At 28.0% G+C, this 19,206-nt stretch overlaps 2 protein-coding genes across 2 annotated transcripts in view; both read right to left on the bottom strand.

Annotated features, from left to right (window-relative positions):
- Positions 1-8,377: 8,377 nt before the first annotated feature.
- LOC113389681 (protein PFC0760c-like) lies at positions 8,378-12,632 on the bottom strand. Its single transcript, XM_026626697.1, has 6 exons — positions 11,969-12,632; positions 11,462-11,746; positions 10,330-11,322; positions 10,110-10,250; positions 9,234-9,929; positions 8,378-9,189 (listed from the first exon to the last, which is right to left on the bottom strand). The coding sequence occupies exons 1-6, from the start codon at positions 12,630-12,632 to the stop codon at positions 8,378-8,380; spliced, it is 3,591 nt and encodes a 1,196-aa protein (XP_026482482.1).
- Positions 12,633-13,777: 1,145 nt separating this feature from the next.
- The window catches only part of LOC113389679 (twinfilin-like), a 6,828-nt gene continuing 1,399 nt past the window's right edge, over positions 13,778-19,206 (bottom strand). Inside the window, exon 6 of the mRNA XM_026626696.1 lies at positions 13,778-13,829. Within this exon, the coding sequence (XP_026482481.1) occupies positions 13,778-13,829 (52 nt within the window). The remainder of the gene's footprint in view (positions 13,830-19,206) is intronic.

Genomic DNA, 19,206 nt, shown 5'->3' with positions numbered 1-19,206 from the left:
TTACTACAAATCCATATCACAGTTATATACAGTCCGATACAAAAGATTTGAATAATTCAAAACTTCGAATTTGATATTTCATATTTACAGATGCAACTTGATTCGTCTCCAATTTTACAATTTGAAAATACCTAATGTTGACAAAGTATTTAAAGATATAGACAATAATACTTCATGTATCAACAATTGAGGTTCATCCAAATGACATAAAAAGACCTTAATGTACCAGCTATAAGAAGACTTAAAAAATCAGGATCTAGACTAGCTTTAAGCTTAATTAAAAAAATAACTCACTGGTGTTTTCTATACATTTTTTTCAAACTAATATAAGCTATATTTCAATCTTATCATAATGGCTTGTAAAATTACATAATTTGATCGATATTATAATATCAAGAGCATAGAAGGCATAAAGATTGTGCTTCCTCTTGTAAACGATTAATAAAAACCAGACATCAGACAGATTCCTATACAAAATTATACAATAAAAATAATAAAGAATTTTATGATATGAGTGGAACGAATTTTAAATGTTAAATATGAACAATACAACACTCAGATTTTAAACACACACTTTATTTGGTAATTATCAATTCGAAAAAAACATTTATTTTTTGGCATTGAAAATATTTGAATTTAGCTGAAATTATGAGTCTAGATAATAGAATATAATATACAAAAAAAAATGTAATGTCTACATTATTATTGCCGAAAAGCAGCTAAGATGTCAACAGTATGTGTTTGGCAGATGAAATTATATAATTCAGTTAATAAATAATGAAAAAAGTCCAAAATTGCATATACATTATTTTTTTAAATTATTTAACAATACAAAAAAGTATTTCTATTTATTAAAAATAATGATTTAGAACTTTGTTTAATGTGTCAAAAATTCATTTGTTTGGCATCGGATATGGAATATTTAGTAAGCTGATCTTAAATTGAGAGTGCTCATATGAAGTAGATTTTACAAATTAATTCACCTAAAATTTGAACATAAACAATAATGTTTATTTAGTTATTAGTAAAAAAATGTACTTTAAAATTATAATTGCCAAAAGCAACTAATATATGAAATTATAGACTAAATTATTGAGCTATTACTTTGTGGGTAAAATCAAGTGTGATCAAGTTCTTTTACGGAGATACTATATTACTTTTCTCTAAATTTCTTATATGCTTATGCTAAGACCATAAATGATGATCACAAAGGCAGGAAATCAAATGGAATATTAAAAACTATAGGATAAGATGTTAAAAATTTGGAACTTTTGAATTGTAGACGTGGGTACAGGACAACGTCTATCGGGTCATCTAGTATTCACACAAGCACTACATTGGCCACCAAATGAAGCAACTCAAAAGAGTCAAAAATGTGGTTGATTGAAACTTATGTTTGATTGGACATGTCTCTTGAAGTCTACAAACGTTTAGTTACTCCAACCTTGAGTATGGTACTCAACTTTGAAACTGCTAAACAAATCAAAATAGACATCATTGATAAATGTTATTGCAGCTACTATTATAACTAACCTGTCTATTATTATTAGTTACCTCACAGATAACTCGTTCCCCGCTGACAGATCCACTGGAGACCGAGCCACTGTCTTCAGAAATGCTGATAGGTGTTTCAGACTATGGCCGGTAATCTCCGAACAAAACTCTGTCGCTCGATTTAGTTAGAGCTGCTCTCCCTTGGGAGCGCTCTTGCAGCGATTTGGCACTCATCTGTAAGAAGTTCACCACGGGCAATCAAACGATTTCGAGAACGTTCAGTTGCGTTTATAAGTGATTAGGATTAGTTTGCAAGCAAATAGTCGAAGTGTTACGTTCCAGGTGCACTAATACCAAAAAAAATGCAAAATTGCATGTATTCCAGCGAGAAATGACAAAGTACGTAATAAGAATAAAATAACTAACATTAATCACAAATAAATATGTTTTGTTTTTGTAGATGTTTGCTATTTGGCTTGTCAAAACTAGTTTTTCTACTGAACCTATGTAGTATGTAAAATGATTAATAATATTTACGGGCCTTCAACCATAAGTAAGTATTTTTATCAATATGCATACTTCAAAATACTTGCATCTATTACTACAGTATCTGATATAAGTTTTTATTATACATAATAACTGAGACATTTAACAATGCTAGGAATTTTAAGGTTATATTATTGAAAGATAATTGCCGTCAGACTTACTTATTTATCTATGCGTCAGACTAACCAACTCAACTCACCGATAGGTAAGTTTTTTAAGAATTATTCTTGTCCTAATAATAAGGTTTATAATAATAAATAATTAACATTGATTTTTTTCAGCATTTTTCTCTTGGAAGTAGTTATGAAACGGGTTTACTAAACACAAGTATTGATATGAGACGAATAAACAGGGAAAAACATTAATAAAGAAATTACAAGCCAGTCTGAAACATGCTGAAATATTTCTTTCATTTCATGCTGAAATGATATATTAAGTCGGCTAAGAGAAGATACTGAATTATTAAATGGAAGGTAATTCATGCTTAATGATAAATATCTAGCTAAGGGGTAATTTAGGTTTGGCTATTTTCCACGAAAAGTTTGTGAGTAGTGATAGTTGCATTTTGATATTACACAGAAATATTATTATCTGCGTTGTTTAATGATCGTAAAAATAATTATATTGTACAGATTGACAGGAACTGTCAAATGGAAAAAAGTATATATTTGCTAATCTCTTTTTTATTTAGAGGAATAAAACACCATTAACGTGCACCCCTTATTTCTGATAGAGATGTTATTCTTAAATGTGTTATTGAAGATGCCATAAGAAAACTATTAAGTACTTGTACATTACTATCAATAATTTCCTTTTTTATGTTAATGATGATAATGACATTTTGTTCAACATTCAAATAAACATCAACACTAGTCGTAGAAAATATTAACAAAAACAAAACAGTAACTTAATTGTTAATTCGCATTATTCGAAAAAAATATAAACTGAGTTACTTGAGAAGATTATCGTATGCATTTATTTTGCAAATGATATTAAATATATATATATTTTACTTTTTATATAATTGAAACTTTTTATAATGAATATTATTATTTTTCTCTCTTTAGTTTCTAGAAATTTTGTTGCTTTTGCGAATAATGAAAGAGATCCGATAGCTTCTCAAATTTTTGCGAATAATGAAAGAGATCCGATAGTTTCTCAAATGTTTTGATTCATTTATTATTGAGATCGAATTATGAGATGTGTTTAAATTATTAATCTTAATCTATTGTAATTATAAAGTAATCTTTGCTCCAGAAATATAAATAAATATAACCTATAAAATATATATATATATATATATATATCATAATATATTTCATTCTATTTCTTTTGTGTTTGCTTATAAGGATGAATCTTTTGTAACCATGTGTGTAAAATACTATTGTTAAAATAAAATGCTTTTTAAAATCCAATTTTTTTTTTTTTTAATTTTGAATTCAAACGGTCTATAATATTGGTTCTTTCTATAGTATTTTTTGTACGCACCCGTTCTACTACGATCGGCGCGTGCGCACCAAGGGAGAGCAGCTCGAACTAACCCCGGCAAGTTGACAGTTAACGTGGCAACGAAATATGCCCCGAGAGAGCGATCTATATACTCTTCTTTTATCTATGTTTCAGACCAACCAGAAAATGAAGGCGGGGATTCCATAACATCAATTCATGCTGATGTTATGCTGACGACTATCACGTTAGCACATTTTCCTAAGAATCTTCAAATTAACACATAGAGATTTTCTAAGGTCTACAAAAGTAATTGGATTATTTTTCACATATTGCACAATTGGTAAAAAGATAATGAGAATAATATTTGAATTAAATATTTGGATGTTGAGATGTATGTTTTGTCAAAAATCGGCACTTTTGCAAAACTATTCTGTAGAATCAAGCACTGACATTATGACAACTTTGACGTTTTTTTTGTGTATGACAAGCGTGAAGTTTGCCTGAAACGAAAGAAAGATGGTGGAGTTAAGAGCAGCGCGCCCAATTTCAAATTCAAACTATTCATTTATTTTAAAATATGAGAAGACCAACTTCCACGGTATCTCCAATTAGAAATGATGATGGTTCTTGGTCTAGATCAGCAGAAGACAAGGTTATTACCTTTGCAAATCACCTTGAAAAGGTCTTCACTCTCTCATCCTTGTAATGTACCTAACGATCAATTTATCACAGATTACTTGAACGACAGTAATTTTCACAGACGAACCCATTCCAAAAATTAAGTATTCTGAAGTGCTCTACGAGATTAGTAACACTAAATTGGGAAAAACCCTGGTAAAGATGCGATTACATTTGGTCTAATAAAACACCTTCCTGATAAAGGTAAGAGATTTTTAACTATATTATTTAATGCCATAATACGGCTGAAGTATTTTCCTTCATCGTGGAAATTGGCGAAAATAATCTTAATTCTCAAGCCTGGAAAAAATCCTACTGATGCAGTTTCCTACCGGCCCATTAGTCTTCTGTCTTGCCTCTCAAAAATTTTTGAAAAAGTTATTCACAAAAGAATCATAAATATTTTAGAAGATAACAATTTTATGCCAAAACATCAATTTGGGTTCATTAGACAACATTCAACAGTAGAACAAATACATAGAGTTGTGGATTCCATTTATAAAGCCTTTCACTTAAAAAAATATTGTTCAGCCCTTTTTCTTGACATTAGTCAGGCGTTTGATAAAGTTTGGCATAACGGCTTATTGTACAAATTAAAGAAGAATTTACCATACAACTATTATCTCCTCCTAAAATCATATCTGTGTGATAGAAGGTTCTTTGTCAGTTTTAATGATGCTTCATCTAATGTTAAAATATTTCTTCCGGAGTTTCCCAGGTAGTGTTCTTGGTCCGCTGCTTACATTATATATACGCTGATAATACCTACAAATGCAGAACCATGATTGCTACCTTTGCAGATGACACGGGAATTCTAGCTCAACATGACAACCAATTACTTGCCTCGGAAATTCTACAAAAACATGTAGATGAAGTAGAAAAGTGGATGAAACTATGGAGAATAAAAGTGAATAACTCTAAATCAGTTCACGTTACTTTTACCTTAAGACAAGGTTCATGCCCCCCTGTTAGATTGAATGGTGATTTGGTTCCTGTATCCAATGTTGTTAAATATCTAGGATTACATTTAGATAGAAGATTAACCTGGCATGAACATATCCTAAAGAAGCGTCAGCAGCTTGAATTAACACGTAGACAACTAAATTGGTTAATGGGCTGGAAATCACAAGTCACAATAGAAAATAAACTCTTAATCTACAAGACAATAATAAACCAATATGGTCCTACTACGGTCTACAACTATGGGGTGCGGCCAGTAAATCAAATATAACTATTTTACAAAGGTTTCAAAACAAAATTTTGAAAGAAATCGTGAACGCTCCAAAATATGTTCCAAACTGGTTGATACATCGAGATCTCAGAGTCCGAACTATAGATGAAGAAATTAATCTATACTGCACCAGATATAAAGCTCGTCTGAGTCGTCATCCAAACGTATTAGCGTCAGATCTGCTCAAGCCTTTACCACCAAGCGTCTTAAAAAAAGAATATCAATGATCTACTACAAAATATAATATGATATCTATGAAGGCGCTATCGCAGGATAGCGATCCTTCTCACGCAGACAATTAATATATAACTGTAACATATGTAGCTGAATGTACTTTGTATAGCTTGCTATGAAAATAATACAAAAAAAAAAAAAAAAAATTCATTTATTTTACATCTATTTGCCAAAAATACTTTTAATATTATTTTTTTACAGTAAATTAGACGCATTTAAATTAATAATTTAAATGAAATACTAAATATTTATTAAAGCGGTTATTTTAAATTTCAAAACTACTCGTTAACGATAAATTTAATTCAATTAATATATTATACCTTGTGTATATTATAATTATTATAAATACTTTAACATTTGTCTAATAAGTTATAACAAAATGTTCGAGGAATATTAATTGGTTTCAAATAGATTAATCTAAGTTCCAGCAATTTGCCTTAAGGCACGATCCATACACCACTAGTTATTTCTTGCTCTAGTAGATATATATATCATGGTCAGTAGATCTAACATTCAATGTTATATTGTAACAAATACAATTTTAGAAATAATTTCATTGAAAACTTTGCAAAATTTGATACTACAGCTTTTTCCACATTTTCCAGTTTTATTCTTGTAATTTTTATATTTAAAACACACATACTTTTTCTAACTTCGATGTCAAACGATTCAGAATGAGCTGAAACATTGACAAAATATAAAAGTAGGTCGGTTTTTTAAATATAATATATATTATATAAACCTATAAACTTCTTCCGAGAGATTTATTAAATTTTTTTATAATATCAGATAGATTTTTTCACTTTCGGTGGCAAACGATTCAGGAATGACTTGAGAAAACGTAAATTTAGCAAATCGGATTTTTTCGCGAAACAAAAACCTCTATAAACTTTCTTTTAAAAATTAATATTTGAGCAAATTTAATTTTCCACAATAATACATGATAAATGTTCAATTCCGGTGTCAAACGATTCAGCAAATCTGATTAAAGATCTATTAAATTGTCATAATCTAAACAATAATCTAAAAATTATATACACTCTTTAATATATATTATAAAATACACACTTACATAGTTTTTTCAATTTCGGTCGCAAACGATTCAGAATGACTTGAAACGTCGAGCAAACAAAAATACAGCATTTCGGATTTTCTGGCAAAAACATTAACTTTTCCTTCGGGGAATTAATAATAAAGAAAATTTATTAAATCAGATAGATTTCCCAAATTCGATGTCAATCGATTCAGAATGACTATAAGCGTCTGCAAAATAAAAATTAGTCAGATTTTCTGGCAATAACAAACTTTTCCTTGGGGGAATTAATAATAAAGCAGATTTAATAAATCATTATAATCAGATAGATTTTGCAAATTCGGTCCCAAACGATTCAGAATGACTTGAAACGTGAAAAAAAAAACAAATTGGATTTTCTGGCAAAAATATAAACTACATAGGTTAATAATAAACTTTTATTAAAATTAGTATCACACAATTCATTAGATCACATATATTAAAAATTCATAGTATAAATACTCTAGTACGTAAATCCCCGTTTAGACGGAAACAAAACACGTTTAAGCAAGAAAGTAGAAGGACAATAGTAGTAATCGTCTTAAGGGGTTTTATAGTATTTGTTATCGAATTAAATGCATTGTTCAATAATTTTGTAGCTATTTCTACAATAGCTACATATAAAACTTCATAAAAATTATTAATGTCCATTATTTTGCATCAATTATTAAAACCTTCCTGGTTACACGTAAATCCTGGCAGATGGTCGTATCCTGGCTGTTTAACAATTTAACAGTAGTACTCGGGTAAAAAATCCAAGGGTCATCATAAACTATACCAAATTTAGATGGATCACCATGTTTTATGTACTCTTCAATTTTGTTCCAAATATTAGACCTGGAATCATCATCACTTGACTCATCAGTATCATCAATATTATTGATGATGAGTTCACAGTTTACCGGTTTTTGGAAAATTGGTCGTTTTTGTAGTTTAAAGGTTTGGGTTAGTGTTGCTTGTTTGGTACACTTAGGGATAACTGGATTAGTTAAAATATTTTTATTTCCCTGCACTAATTTGGAATAATCCATGTTTCTATCAATGGGTGTACTTGTTGGTCCAACTTTGTCATTAAAATTCATCCAATTTGTGTCCGATGTTTTATCAACAACAGTATTCGATTCTTGGGAGTTGGGGATGACCTCATTAATTCCCAAGTCGTCCAAAGTAGCCTTGATAGTCTGTGTTAATGTTCAAGACTCTCATAAATTTTATTGCGAGATTTTGCTGGTGCAGGCATCACATTCTCATCAACTTGTACATCAACTTGATCAGTATTTGATGTAGTTGCAGCAGCAGATTTTACTAAAGTCTTTTTCCTGACTGTTTTCTTTTTGGTGACTTTTTTCTTGGAGCCTCCAAGACGTTTTTGCTGTTTTGCTGCGCAACGTTGGGTAACTTCTTCGATAATCAGGTCAATACTGTTTTTGAACAAACTTTTTTTCCAATCCATAACGTTGATGTTAGTTTCAAGGATGTCTAAAATTATTGTTTCAATAATTTTTTTACTTTTTTCTGTTGTTTTGAAACTAGAGTCATTGGTATTTTTATTTGAGATATCTTTTAAGTGTTGTCCTGCACTTTAAACTCATAATTATCAGTATTGGCCATTACTGATTTATTGCACACTGATTTAATTAATCCTTGTCCTTCTTGACTATTAGTTTCAATAATCATACTTGTTTGAATGTTTGCATCCTTTTGTCCAAAAATATCCTCAACATATTGGAACCATCTTGATCAGTGTTTAAAATAATTGGTTCAACACTTTTCTGGTCTGTAATGGTTACTTCCTGGTCTTGTTCTTTAAAACTGTTTGATAAAAAACTTGTTTGAGCCTCTACGTCTTTCAATATAATTCCTTTATTACCTTCACCAGCATTTGCATCATTATCATATATATCTATATCCATTCCATTTTCATCAGTATCCGTATCATCAGTTTCCTTATCAGTAACCGGTATTCTTAAATCAAGAGGATTTATGTTGCTATTTTCTTTACCTTTGTTCATCGAGTCCAAAACAGTGAAATTTCTATTAGCTAAAGCGTATCTCTTGCAAATATCAGGTGAGTTTGTGATATTAGGTTTGTAAATTGTTTTGGAAATGCATTTCGCCATTTTTTCATGCAATTTTAATAACTTGGTTTTGATGTGATTGATTTTTATGTTGTTTTGTTTATTGACAGACAAGGGTTTAGTTTTTTGTTTGTTGATAGTTTTTAGTGGAAAAGAATCTTGTTTGTCTTGTAATTCTTCTTGCATTTCTACTTCGTTATCTGGGAATGATTTTCTATCATCTATAGTTGATTTCTTGACGTCTGAAAATGATTTTCCATCATTTGTAGATAATATATCACAATCCATAAATGATCTAGTAGCTGTAGCTGTTTCTCCATTATCTCTGGATGATTTTTTATCATTTGTAGATGATTTTCCATGATTTGCGAATGATTTTCTATCATCTATAGTTGATTTCTTGACGTCTGAAAATGATTTTCCATCATTTGTAGATAATATATCACAATACATAAATGATCTATTAGCTTAGCTGTTTCTCCATTATCTCTGGATGATTTTTTATCATTTGTAGATGATTTTCCATGATTTGCGAATGATTTTCTATCATCTGTAGTTGATTTCCTGTCGTCTGTAAATGATTTTATATCATCTGCAGATAATTTATCATATTCCACAAATGATCTATTAGTTGTAGCTGTTTTCCCATCATCTCTAGATGATATTTTATTATTTGCAGATGATTTTCCATGGTTCGTATATGATTTTCTATCATCAGTAGATGATTTCCTGTCGTCTGTAAATGATTTTCTATCATCTGCAGATAATTTATGACAATCCATAAATGATCTATTAGCTGTAGCTGTTTTGCCATCATCTCTAGATGCTTTTTTATCATTTGTAGACGATTTTCCATGATTTGTAGATAATTTTCTATCATTAGTAGATGATCTTCTATCAACAGATGATCTTCTGCAGTCTGTATATGATTTTCTATCACCTATAAGTATTTTTCTAGCATCTGTAGGTGATTTCCCATCATTTGTAAATATATTTCTATCATTTGTGAATGATTTTCTTTCTGTAGATGATTTTCTAATATCTCTAGGTGATTTTTCTTCACCTATAAATGATTTTTTATCATCTGTAAATGATTTTCTATCGCCTGTAGCTAAATTGCTTTCATCTGTAGTTGATTTTTCATCAGCTGCAAAGATTTTCTATCATTTTTGGATGATTTTGTATCAGTAGATGATTTTCTTTCACCCACAAATGCTTTTCTACTATCTGTAGATGGTCTATCATCAATATATGATTTTCTATCACTTGTAAATAATCTATCGCCTGCTCTAAGTTTCTATCACATCTGCAGATAATTTTCTTTTACCTTGTCTATCATCTGTAAATGATTTTCTTGCATCTGTAGATAATTTTCTATCATCTGTAGGTTTTTTCCTTTTCACCTGTAGATGATTTTCTATCACCAGTAATGATTTTCTATGATCTGTAGTTGATTTTTCATCATCAGCTGCACACGATTTTCTATTATTTTTAGGTGATTTTGTATCAGTAGATGATTTTTTTTTCAGCAGCAATAATTTTTCTACCACTTGCAAAGGATCTATCAAAGTTTCTATCATCTGCAGATAATTTTCTTTTATGTGTAAAAGATTTTCTATCATCTGTAGAAGATTTTCTATCTCCTCTAATTGTATTTCCTTCGTCTGTAAATGATCTATCATCTGCATCTGAGTTGCTACCATCTGTGGATAATTCTTCATCATCTGTAGATGTTCTTTTATCATTTCTAAATGTTCTTCTATGATTTGTAGATAATCTATCATCTGTATGTGATTTTCTATTATTTGCAGATGATCTTCGATCTATAGATAACATTTGATCACTTGCAAATGTAATTCTTTCGTCTGTAAAGGTATTTCTGTCATCTGCAGAAGATTTTCTATGATCTGCACTTGATTTTCTATCTCCTCTAATTGTACTTCCTTTGCCCGTAAATGATCTATCATCTGCATCTGAATTTCTACCATCTGTGGATAGTTCTTCATCATCTGTAGATTTTCTATCTCCTATAAATGTATTTCCATCGTCTGGATTTCTATCATCTGCATCTGAATTTTTGCCATCTATGGGTAATTCTTCATCATCTGTAGATGATCTTCTATCATTTCTAAATGTTTTTCTATAATTTGTAGATGATCTATGGTCTGTAAAAGATGTTCTACCGACTGTACTTGATTTTTTGTCATTTCTAGATGATTTTCTTTCATCTATAGGTGATTGTCTTTCATCTGTAAATGATTTTCTATCATCAGTAAATGTATTTCTATAGTCTCTAGAAGAATCTCTTTCATCTGCATTTGATTTTCTATCATCTGTAGATAGTTTTCTACCTGTTAGAGATCTTCTATCATTTGAAGATGATTTTCTATCACCTGCAGATGTATTTATATCATCTGCAGATGATTTTGTATCATTCGTAGGTGATTTTTTTTCATCTGTAGATGATTTTCTATCAGCAGTAAATGTATTTCCATCGTCTCTGGAAGAATCTCTTTCATCTGCATTTAATTTTCCATCATCTTTATATAGTTTTTATCTGCTAATGATCTTCTATCACATGTAGATGATTTTCTGTCACCTGCAGATGAATGACTATCAGCATATGATTTTGTATCATCCGTAAAGATTTTCTTTCATCTGTAGATGATTTTCTATAACCTGTACAATAATTTTCTATCATTAATGATCTTCTATCATCCGCCAATGATTTTCTATCACTTGAAGGTGACATTTCATTACCTATAATTGATCTATCATCTGTAAATGAATTCCTTTCATCCGTAGATAATTTTCTACCTCCTGTAAATATTTTTCTTTCTTCTACAAATGATCTTCCATCATCTGCAGATAATTTTCTACCATCTGTAGTTGAATTATCTTGTGCAATTGATCTTTTATCATCCGTAGATGATTTTCTAACACCTTTAAATGATCTTCCATCTTCTACAATGATCTTCCAACTCCTGCAGATAATTTTCTATCATCTGTAGTTAAAATATCATCTGTATATAATTCTCTTTCATCCATAGATGATTTTTTTATCGCCTTTAAATGATCTTCCAACTTCTACAAATGATCTTTCATCATCACAGCTGATTTTTTACCATCTGTAGTTAAAATATCATCTGTATATTTTTTTTTCATCCGTAGATGATTTTCTATCACCTATAAATGATCTATCATCTCTAAAAGATTTTTTATCATCTGCAGATTTACATCTTACGTCTGTAAATGTATTTTTATCATCAGTAGATAATTTTCCACCATCTGAACATGCTCTATCGTCTCTAAATGATTTTCTTTCATCTGTAGATAATCTTTTATTATCTGCAGCTAATTTTTTTACCTTCGCAGATGATCTATCTTGTGTAGATAATTTAATATCACCAGTAGATGAGTATTTATTGTCTGTAGGTAATCTAGTATCTGTAGATAATTTTCTATCACCGGTAAATGATCTATAATTATTAGAAGATTTTTCATCTTCTGTAGATAATTTTCTTTTACCTGTAAATGATTGTCTTTCATCTGTAACTGAACTATTATCAGTAGATGATTTTTTAACATCTGTAAATAATTTTCCAGCATCTGTTAAGGTTTTTTCATCACCTACAGATGATTTTTTATCATCTGATGTTTTATTTTTGGGTTTTGTTTTAGCCTTTTGTGCTGGCATTTTATTTTTATCTCTGGTATCTTCCAATCTTTTGGAACTTCTGGTTTGTCTACAATGTGCACCATCATTTTGTTCAGTATTTTTATATAAATCCTCATCTCTATTTGAAGAAATATTCTCTACATTCTTGGTTGGAGAAATTTGTACTTCCATTGTGCCCTCATCATTAAATTTAGTCTGTTTAATTTTGTTCTGGTTGATTCCATCAATTCTGTTCAAGTCTTCCAAGTCCAGACACTTAATTCTGGCAAATTTTTAGCTTCTTCGTATTCCTGGTTTGTCCTGAATCTTCAGAATCCAATTTGGAAACCATTCTGGTATTCTTGCAAGACATTTCTTTTACCATTGTGCACCCATCATTAGTTTTACTCTTCTCATCCAAATTAGTACTTTTATTCCTATCAATTCTATCCAGGTCGTCCTTTTCCAAACAATTTATTTGCACATCAACTTGTTGCTCCAAAGGCAGACTGCTACGCAAAGACTTCTTCTGAGAAACCCTTCTATTGATTCTTTTAGTAGAAGCACCACAAACAGCATCGACATTCCTCAAGATATTCTTATACTTACTACTGCTTTTAAGCTTGAAACCATTTTTTTGCGATTTAAACTCAGGAAGATAATAAACTGCATCATTTGAAGTATCCAAATCAGCAGTAGTAACTGCCGATGATGATGTAGTTTTATTATACTTAGAATATGCAAAAGAATCCATTTTACCAACAACTGGTTGTACTATTCTTGGAACATTCTTATCCTTATCATTAACCAAAACAGGAGTGCGTTGTTTAATATTTCTATACTTACTTTGAGACTGATTTTGATAAAAATCATGCTTTTCTATCGGCTTTGGTAAAAAATAAACTGGTGGACTTACTTCGGCTTCTTGTTGATTGTTGATAGTGTTAATTTCAGCTGAAGGTTGTTGAGATAAAATACTACTTTTATTTTTATAAGAATCAATCTTTTCTAAAGGCTGCCTGAAGCTTTCGTGTTGATTGTTGACTAAGTTGCTCCCAGATTGTTGAGATAAATTTGATTTGTTCATTAAATTATTATCTGAGGAACTCGATGAACAGCAAGACTTGTTTTTAGACTCAAGATGTTCGTTTAAATAATGTTGAGAATTAAAATCAAAATCAGACGATTTTGGGAACTTTCATTTGAACTCATATTTTTAAAACAATGTACATGATATCAAATGTTGATTGAAGACAACTGGTAAAATAAATAAAATTTCATTTATATGTCATGTTAGGCTAGGTTTTAAAAAATTTTGAAACACTTACCTGAATTTATTATTGTCCATTAATTCCTTTCACTGATGTTAATAATGTATTTATTCGCAATCTGTAATACAATTAAAACAGTTGTTATAAATGTATTTAACTATAATTGTATATTAACTACTAATAATAATGTAGAGTCATGTTCTAGAAAAATTTTGAAAACACTTACCAGAATTATTGTCCATTAATTTCCTTCCCTGATTTTAATAATAATGTATGTATCCACAATCTAAAACATAATTAAAACAACTATTACTAATTATATTTAGACATTAACTAATTTATTTTAAAATAACTACCTCATGTGCTCCTGTCTTGCGTAGTGACTAATAAAAAGACTCCGATCTAACCAAAAATTATTTATCACCAAACTAAAATTGTTAAAAAGTATTAAATTTGAAAAAAAAACACGCAATTTAAGTTATTAAATATGATTAAAATTGTAATATAAATGATATAAAGTAATGTTCCAACTGCTGTTCAAAATTTTGTAATGGCGCGAAATTCAAAAAAAAGTTTGGTTTGAAAGAGATTTATGGAACTCTACATTTTTAAAATAATGATATATACGTATATTCAATTAAACATTAAGAATTTGAAGAAAAAATACAATTTAAAGTATTAAATTTGATTAAATTTTAAATATAAATGGAACAGTTCAGTGATATTTGAAATTTTATATTGGCGCGAATTTCAAAAACGATTTTTTTGTTAGAACAACTAGACTTTAAAAAGTATGTTTATAAAAAAGTTTTTACCTTAGGACACATTTTTATAATTAAATATTATATATAAAAGGTGAATAATTATAATTCTTATATTTGCTTATTATTAAAGATTTCAAAAACTTTTAAAGTGATTTAAAAAAATGTATTGTTTTTTTTTTTTTGAAATTAATATTTTGCTAATTTTCAATTTTCTCTATCACATTTTTAATAAAAATGATTTTTTAAGTGAAATTTTGTCAATTTTTAATTTTTTCCATCACATTTTTAATAAAATGATCTTTTTAAGTAAAATTTAGCCAATTTTTAATTTTTTCTATCACATTTTAATGAAACATGATTTTTTAAGTAAAATTTTGCCAATTTTTAATTTTTTTATTACATTTTAATGAAACATGATTTTTTAAAGTGAATATTGCCAATTTTAAATTTTCTTTAGCATATTTTTAATAACAAATTGCTTTTTTAAGAAATTATAGTATTTTATCAATTTTGAATTTCTTTATCACATTTTTATTAATAATTAATTATTTTTTTAAGTAAAATTTTGTAAATTTAAATTTCATTATCATTTAGATATTTTACTAATTTTGAATTTCTTCTAACATATCATTATAAGAAATGTTTTTTTATTTAGAAATTTTACCAATTTTCAATTTCATCTAAAACATCCCTAATATATTTTTTTTTAAGTCAGTAAAATTTATCAATTTTGAATTTCTTCTATTACATTTTTATTAATAATATTTTTTTTAAAAAAATTAAAATTTCTTCTATCACAAATGATTTTATAAAAGTAAAATTTTTTTTTTTTTTCGATAAAATTTTACTAATTATGAATTTCTTCTAACACATATTGTTAATAATGTTTTTTTCAGTAAAAATTTCACCAATTTTCAATTTCTGCTAAAACAATTTTAATAATATTATTATTTAAGTAAAATTTCATCAATTTTTAATTGCCTTTATAATACATTTATAATAACAAATGATTACTTGATTGAAGTTTCCAAATTTTGAATTTTTTCTATCACATTTTTAATAAGAAATGATTTTTTAAAGTAAATTTCTTCTAGAACATTTTTACTAACATACTCATCATTTTTAATTTCATCAAACAATTCAAAAAAAATCATATACACAAATTGGATCCAGCTAAATCAAACCCCTCCTCCGAAAAGTCAATAAAACTCCCTTTTCATAATATTTATTTTTATTAAACATATTTATAAAGTAAGTTAAGGTATATACATATTAAAATGAGAATTCTTCATTTTAAGAATACTAAAAAAGGGGTCGATCGATCATTTTTATAAAAATATATTATTAAACTATCGGTTACTATAAAATTAAGTGTATCTCATCAAATAGCATAACTGTTGTGTGTGTGTATAAAATCTAAAAACTCACAAAACAAGAGAAATAGTAATAAATTAATTATTATTTCTCATTACAAAGTAAATGAAGCAATTTCATACAAAACAAACAAACAAACAAACAAACAAACAGACATACAGACAGAATATGGATACATGACAAATTATAAATGTGATTCTTTATATTGAGGTACTTAATAAAATTGAGAATTTATAGTTATAATTAACAGATGGATTTTTTGGTAACATTGATTTATTTATTTAGTATTACTTTACATTTAAACACTGTGTAATCCATGAATTATTTGGGACAGTAAACATTTAACCATGTTCATCGAGTAATAAAATTTGATAAAAACAACACGAGAAATAAAAATTATGTTAAAAAAATCTTATTAATTAATTTCATTTATAACTGATTCAAACAAAACTGTGAAAAAAAATCCTTAAATATATTTTGCCTTGAACACACATCAAACAAAGCTATACCATAATTTTAAAAACTTCAAGCACTTCAATATTGGTTTCAATTTTCCAGTTGAAGAATTACAAATTTTAAAAAGTTTCAATAACATCTTTTATCTATTTATTACAGTATAGCTCCTTTGATTAGGTTTATTATTTTTAGGCGGGAACACATCAAACATCAATTGTTGCAGTCAAATAAACGCCAACAGTTAAAATATAATTTTTAAACAATTCATTATTAACAATTTAAAATAAATTTTGCCATTTTTAAATTAAAAACTGGTTTATCACAACGATCGTCAATCAGGCAACAATAACATACACTTCGATGACATATTTGATCCCGAATAAAAATTATAAATAAACTTAAAAAAAAAATACAAATAAAAATGCAATGAAGTAATAGGCTTATTATATATATATATATATATATATATATATATATATATGTATATATATATGTATGTATAAGAATGATATATGAACACACAACATTCTTTTTGCACTACTCATTGAATTTTGTTATTTTTTCCAAAAAAGTTAATTTTATTCCAAAGTATTTTAACATTTTTCTACCCAAAGTATTTTATCATTACAATTATTTGCATATAATATTCTTTTCTTGATACTGCTCTTAATTATTATTTTCCAAATTTGGGACTTAAAAATTTAAAGGATTTTTTTTTACCATAAAAAGAATCTCAAGATCTACAAGCCTTAAATAAACTATTTCAATATTATAACATTTTTTTTTGTTCAAGTTATTGCATTACATAATACAAATGTTAAGTTTAATATCGTTTCAGTGTGATAATTTATTTTCTGTAATTACTAAATTTAATCCTGTATCCAAAATATAAACATAAATATATAAATATCATTATCAAAAATATTCTTAATTTTACAAACGTTTCGAGACTAGGTTTGTCACATCATCAGTGTATAACCGATTTTTCTGTACCATAATCCCAAAGTCAAAGAAAAGCGATTTATCTTGAATTTAATAAGATAAGTAAGTCATCTAGTCTAAAACACACATGTGTTATTTATTACTGAGTCATATTTCATTATGCATCGGATAACATGGACCTTCTTGTCTTTATGTTAGTGATTAAATATCTAAAATTTTTATACTGATGATGGGACATAAACCTAGTCTCAAAAAGTTTATAAAATTTAAAATGCTTCATAAACAGTGCAAAAATGAGTGTTTTGTGTTTTTATTTCATAGTTAATTATATATATATATATATATATATATATATATATATATATATATATATATATGTGTGTGTGTGTGTATATATATATCCTAAATTTTTTATACTGATGATGAGACAAACCGAGTCTCAAAAAATTGTAAATTGTTGTTCATATTTCATAATTATTTATATATATATATATATATATATATATATATCCAGAATTTTCAAGAATTTGGTTTGATACTTTTCCAAAAAATTAATTTAAAAAAAAAGTTTACAAAAGAGATATGTTCTTTTGTAGATGTTTAACTATTAACAGACTTGTTTTATGTTTTTATAAAAAGTAGTAAATAATTATATATTTATTATATACGTTTCGACACTGTATGTGTGTCATCATTCAGCACATTAACAAATACAAATCAGGAAAAAAAACACACACGAGTTTAAAGACGTTTAATGAAAAATACAAACTATTGAATAAAATAAAATGATGAACTAAAAGTTAATAATATTATTTACCTAGCCACATTTATTTAGCAAATTGTAAAATGATAAACTAAATTTTATTATTTAATTTTTAGTTTATTATTTATTCAACAAAGTCTTTAAACTCTGGATTTTTTTTATTGAACTAGAAGTTAAAAAATATATTTATAGATAATAAATTTAAATTTAGATAAAGCTTTATTTTAAAGTATAAATGAATATATAATATATAATTTGAACGATATATCAATTTGTTATTAATAAAAAAATAATTTACGGGCAACGTATGTTATTTAAAAAAAATATTAAAGTTGTTTTGGTGTTTAAAGATGAATACTGGAAAAACTGGAATTTAGCGAGACATCTAAAAAGAAAACATCCCGCGGTAGCATTTTGTCTGGGCATAAAGCGTGAGTCCGGATTCTTGGACAAAACATCCTCAGAAGCTTCGACATCGAAAACAGAGCATGATCATACAATGGAACATATAGATAATTATGATTACATGCAAAATACAGATCCTCTGTTTATGCACGAAGCATCTGAAATAGATGCACAATTAGTCAAAATGATTGCAAGGGAATACTAATAATTGAAGAAGTTGAAGTTCGAAAGCTGTTAATATTGTTAAATCCTGGATACAACGTCCCAACTCGAGAAACTTTGACGCAAATTTTGTTGCCACAAATTTATGAACAGACTTTGAATAGTGTGGGCAACGAAATATCAAATGCGACCTCAGTATGCATCTCAATTGAAACATGGACATCGTTCAAAGGTAAATTCTATATGGTATTAACAGCACATTACATAGATAAAGATCATAATCGGTGTGCCAAGTTATTAAGCAGCTTGCTGTACACCGGATTAGAATTAAACGCTTTATTAAAAAATGAATTAAACAAGTGGGACATATTGGAAAAAATAGAGGCTGTGGTGAGTGATATCAACTCAGCCATCGGTAAAGCACTTACTATCGGAGGATGGTCTAAAATAACTTGCTTTGCGCATATCTTAAATCACATCTTACTTTCTGGAATTGGTGAACTCCATGCAGCAGTTGTCAAAATGAAACAAGTTGCAGAAAATTATGAAGAAAGCCTGCTACCGCCAGAGTTGATACAAGATATTGACGTACAGATGGAATTCGTTATATGATATGCTGAATCGTATCA

This window comes from Ctenocephalides felis, unplaced genomic scaffold (genome assembly GCF_003426905.1).
Source record: "Ctenocephalides felis isolate EL2017-DRISC unplaced genomic scaffold, ASM342690v1 CF-g0.4_SCAFFOLD_03573, whole genome shotgun sequence".
Taxonomy (NCBI): Eukaryota; Metazoa; Arthropoda; class Insecta; order Siphonaptera; family Pulicidae; genus Ctenocephalides; species Ctenocephalides felis.
This window is presented reverse-complemented; position numbering and strand designations above follow the sequence as displayed.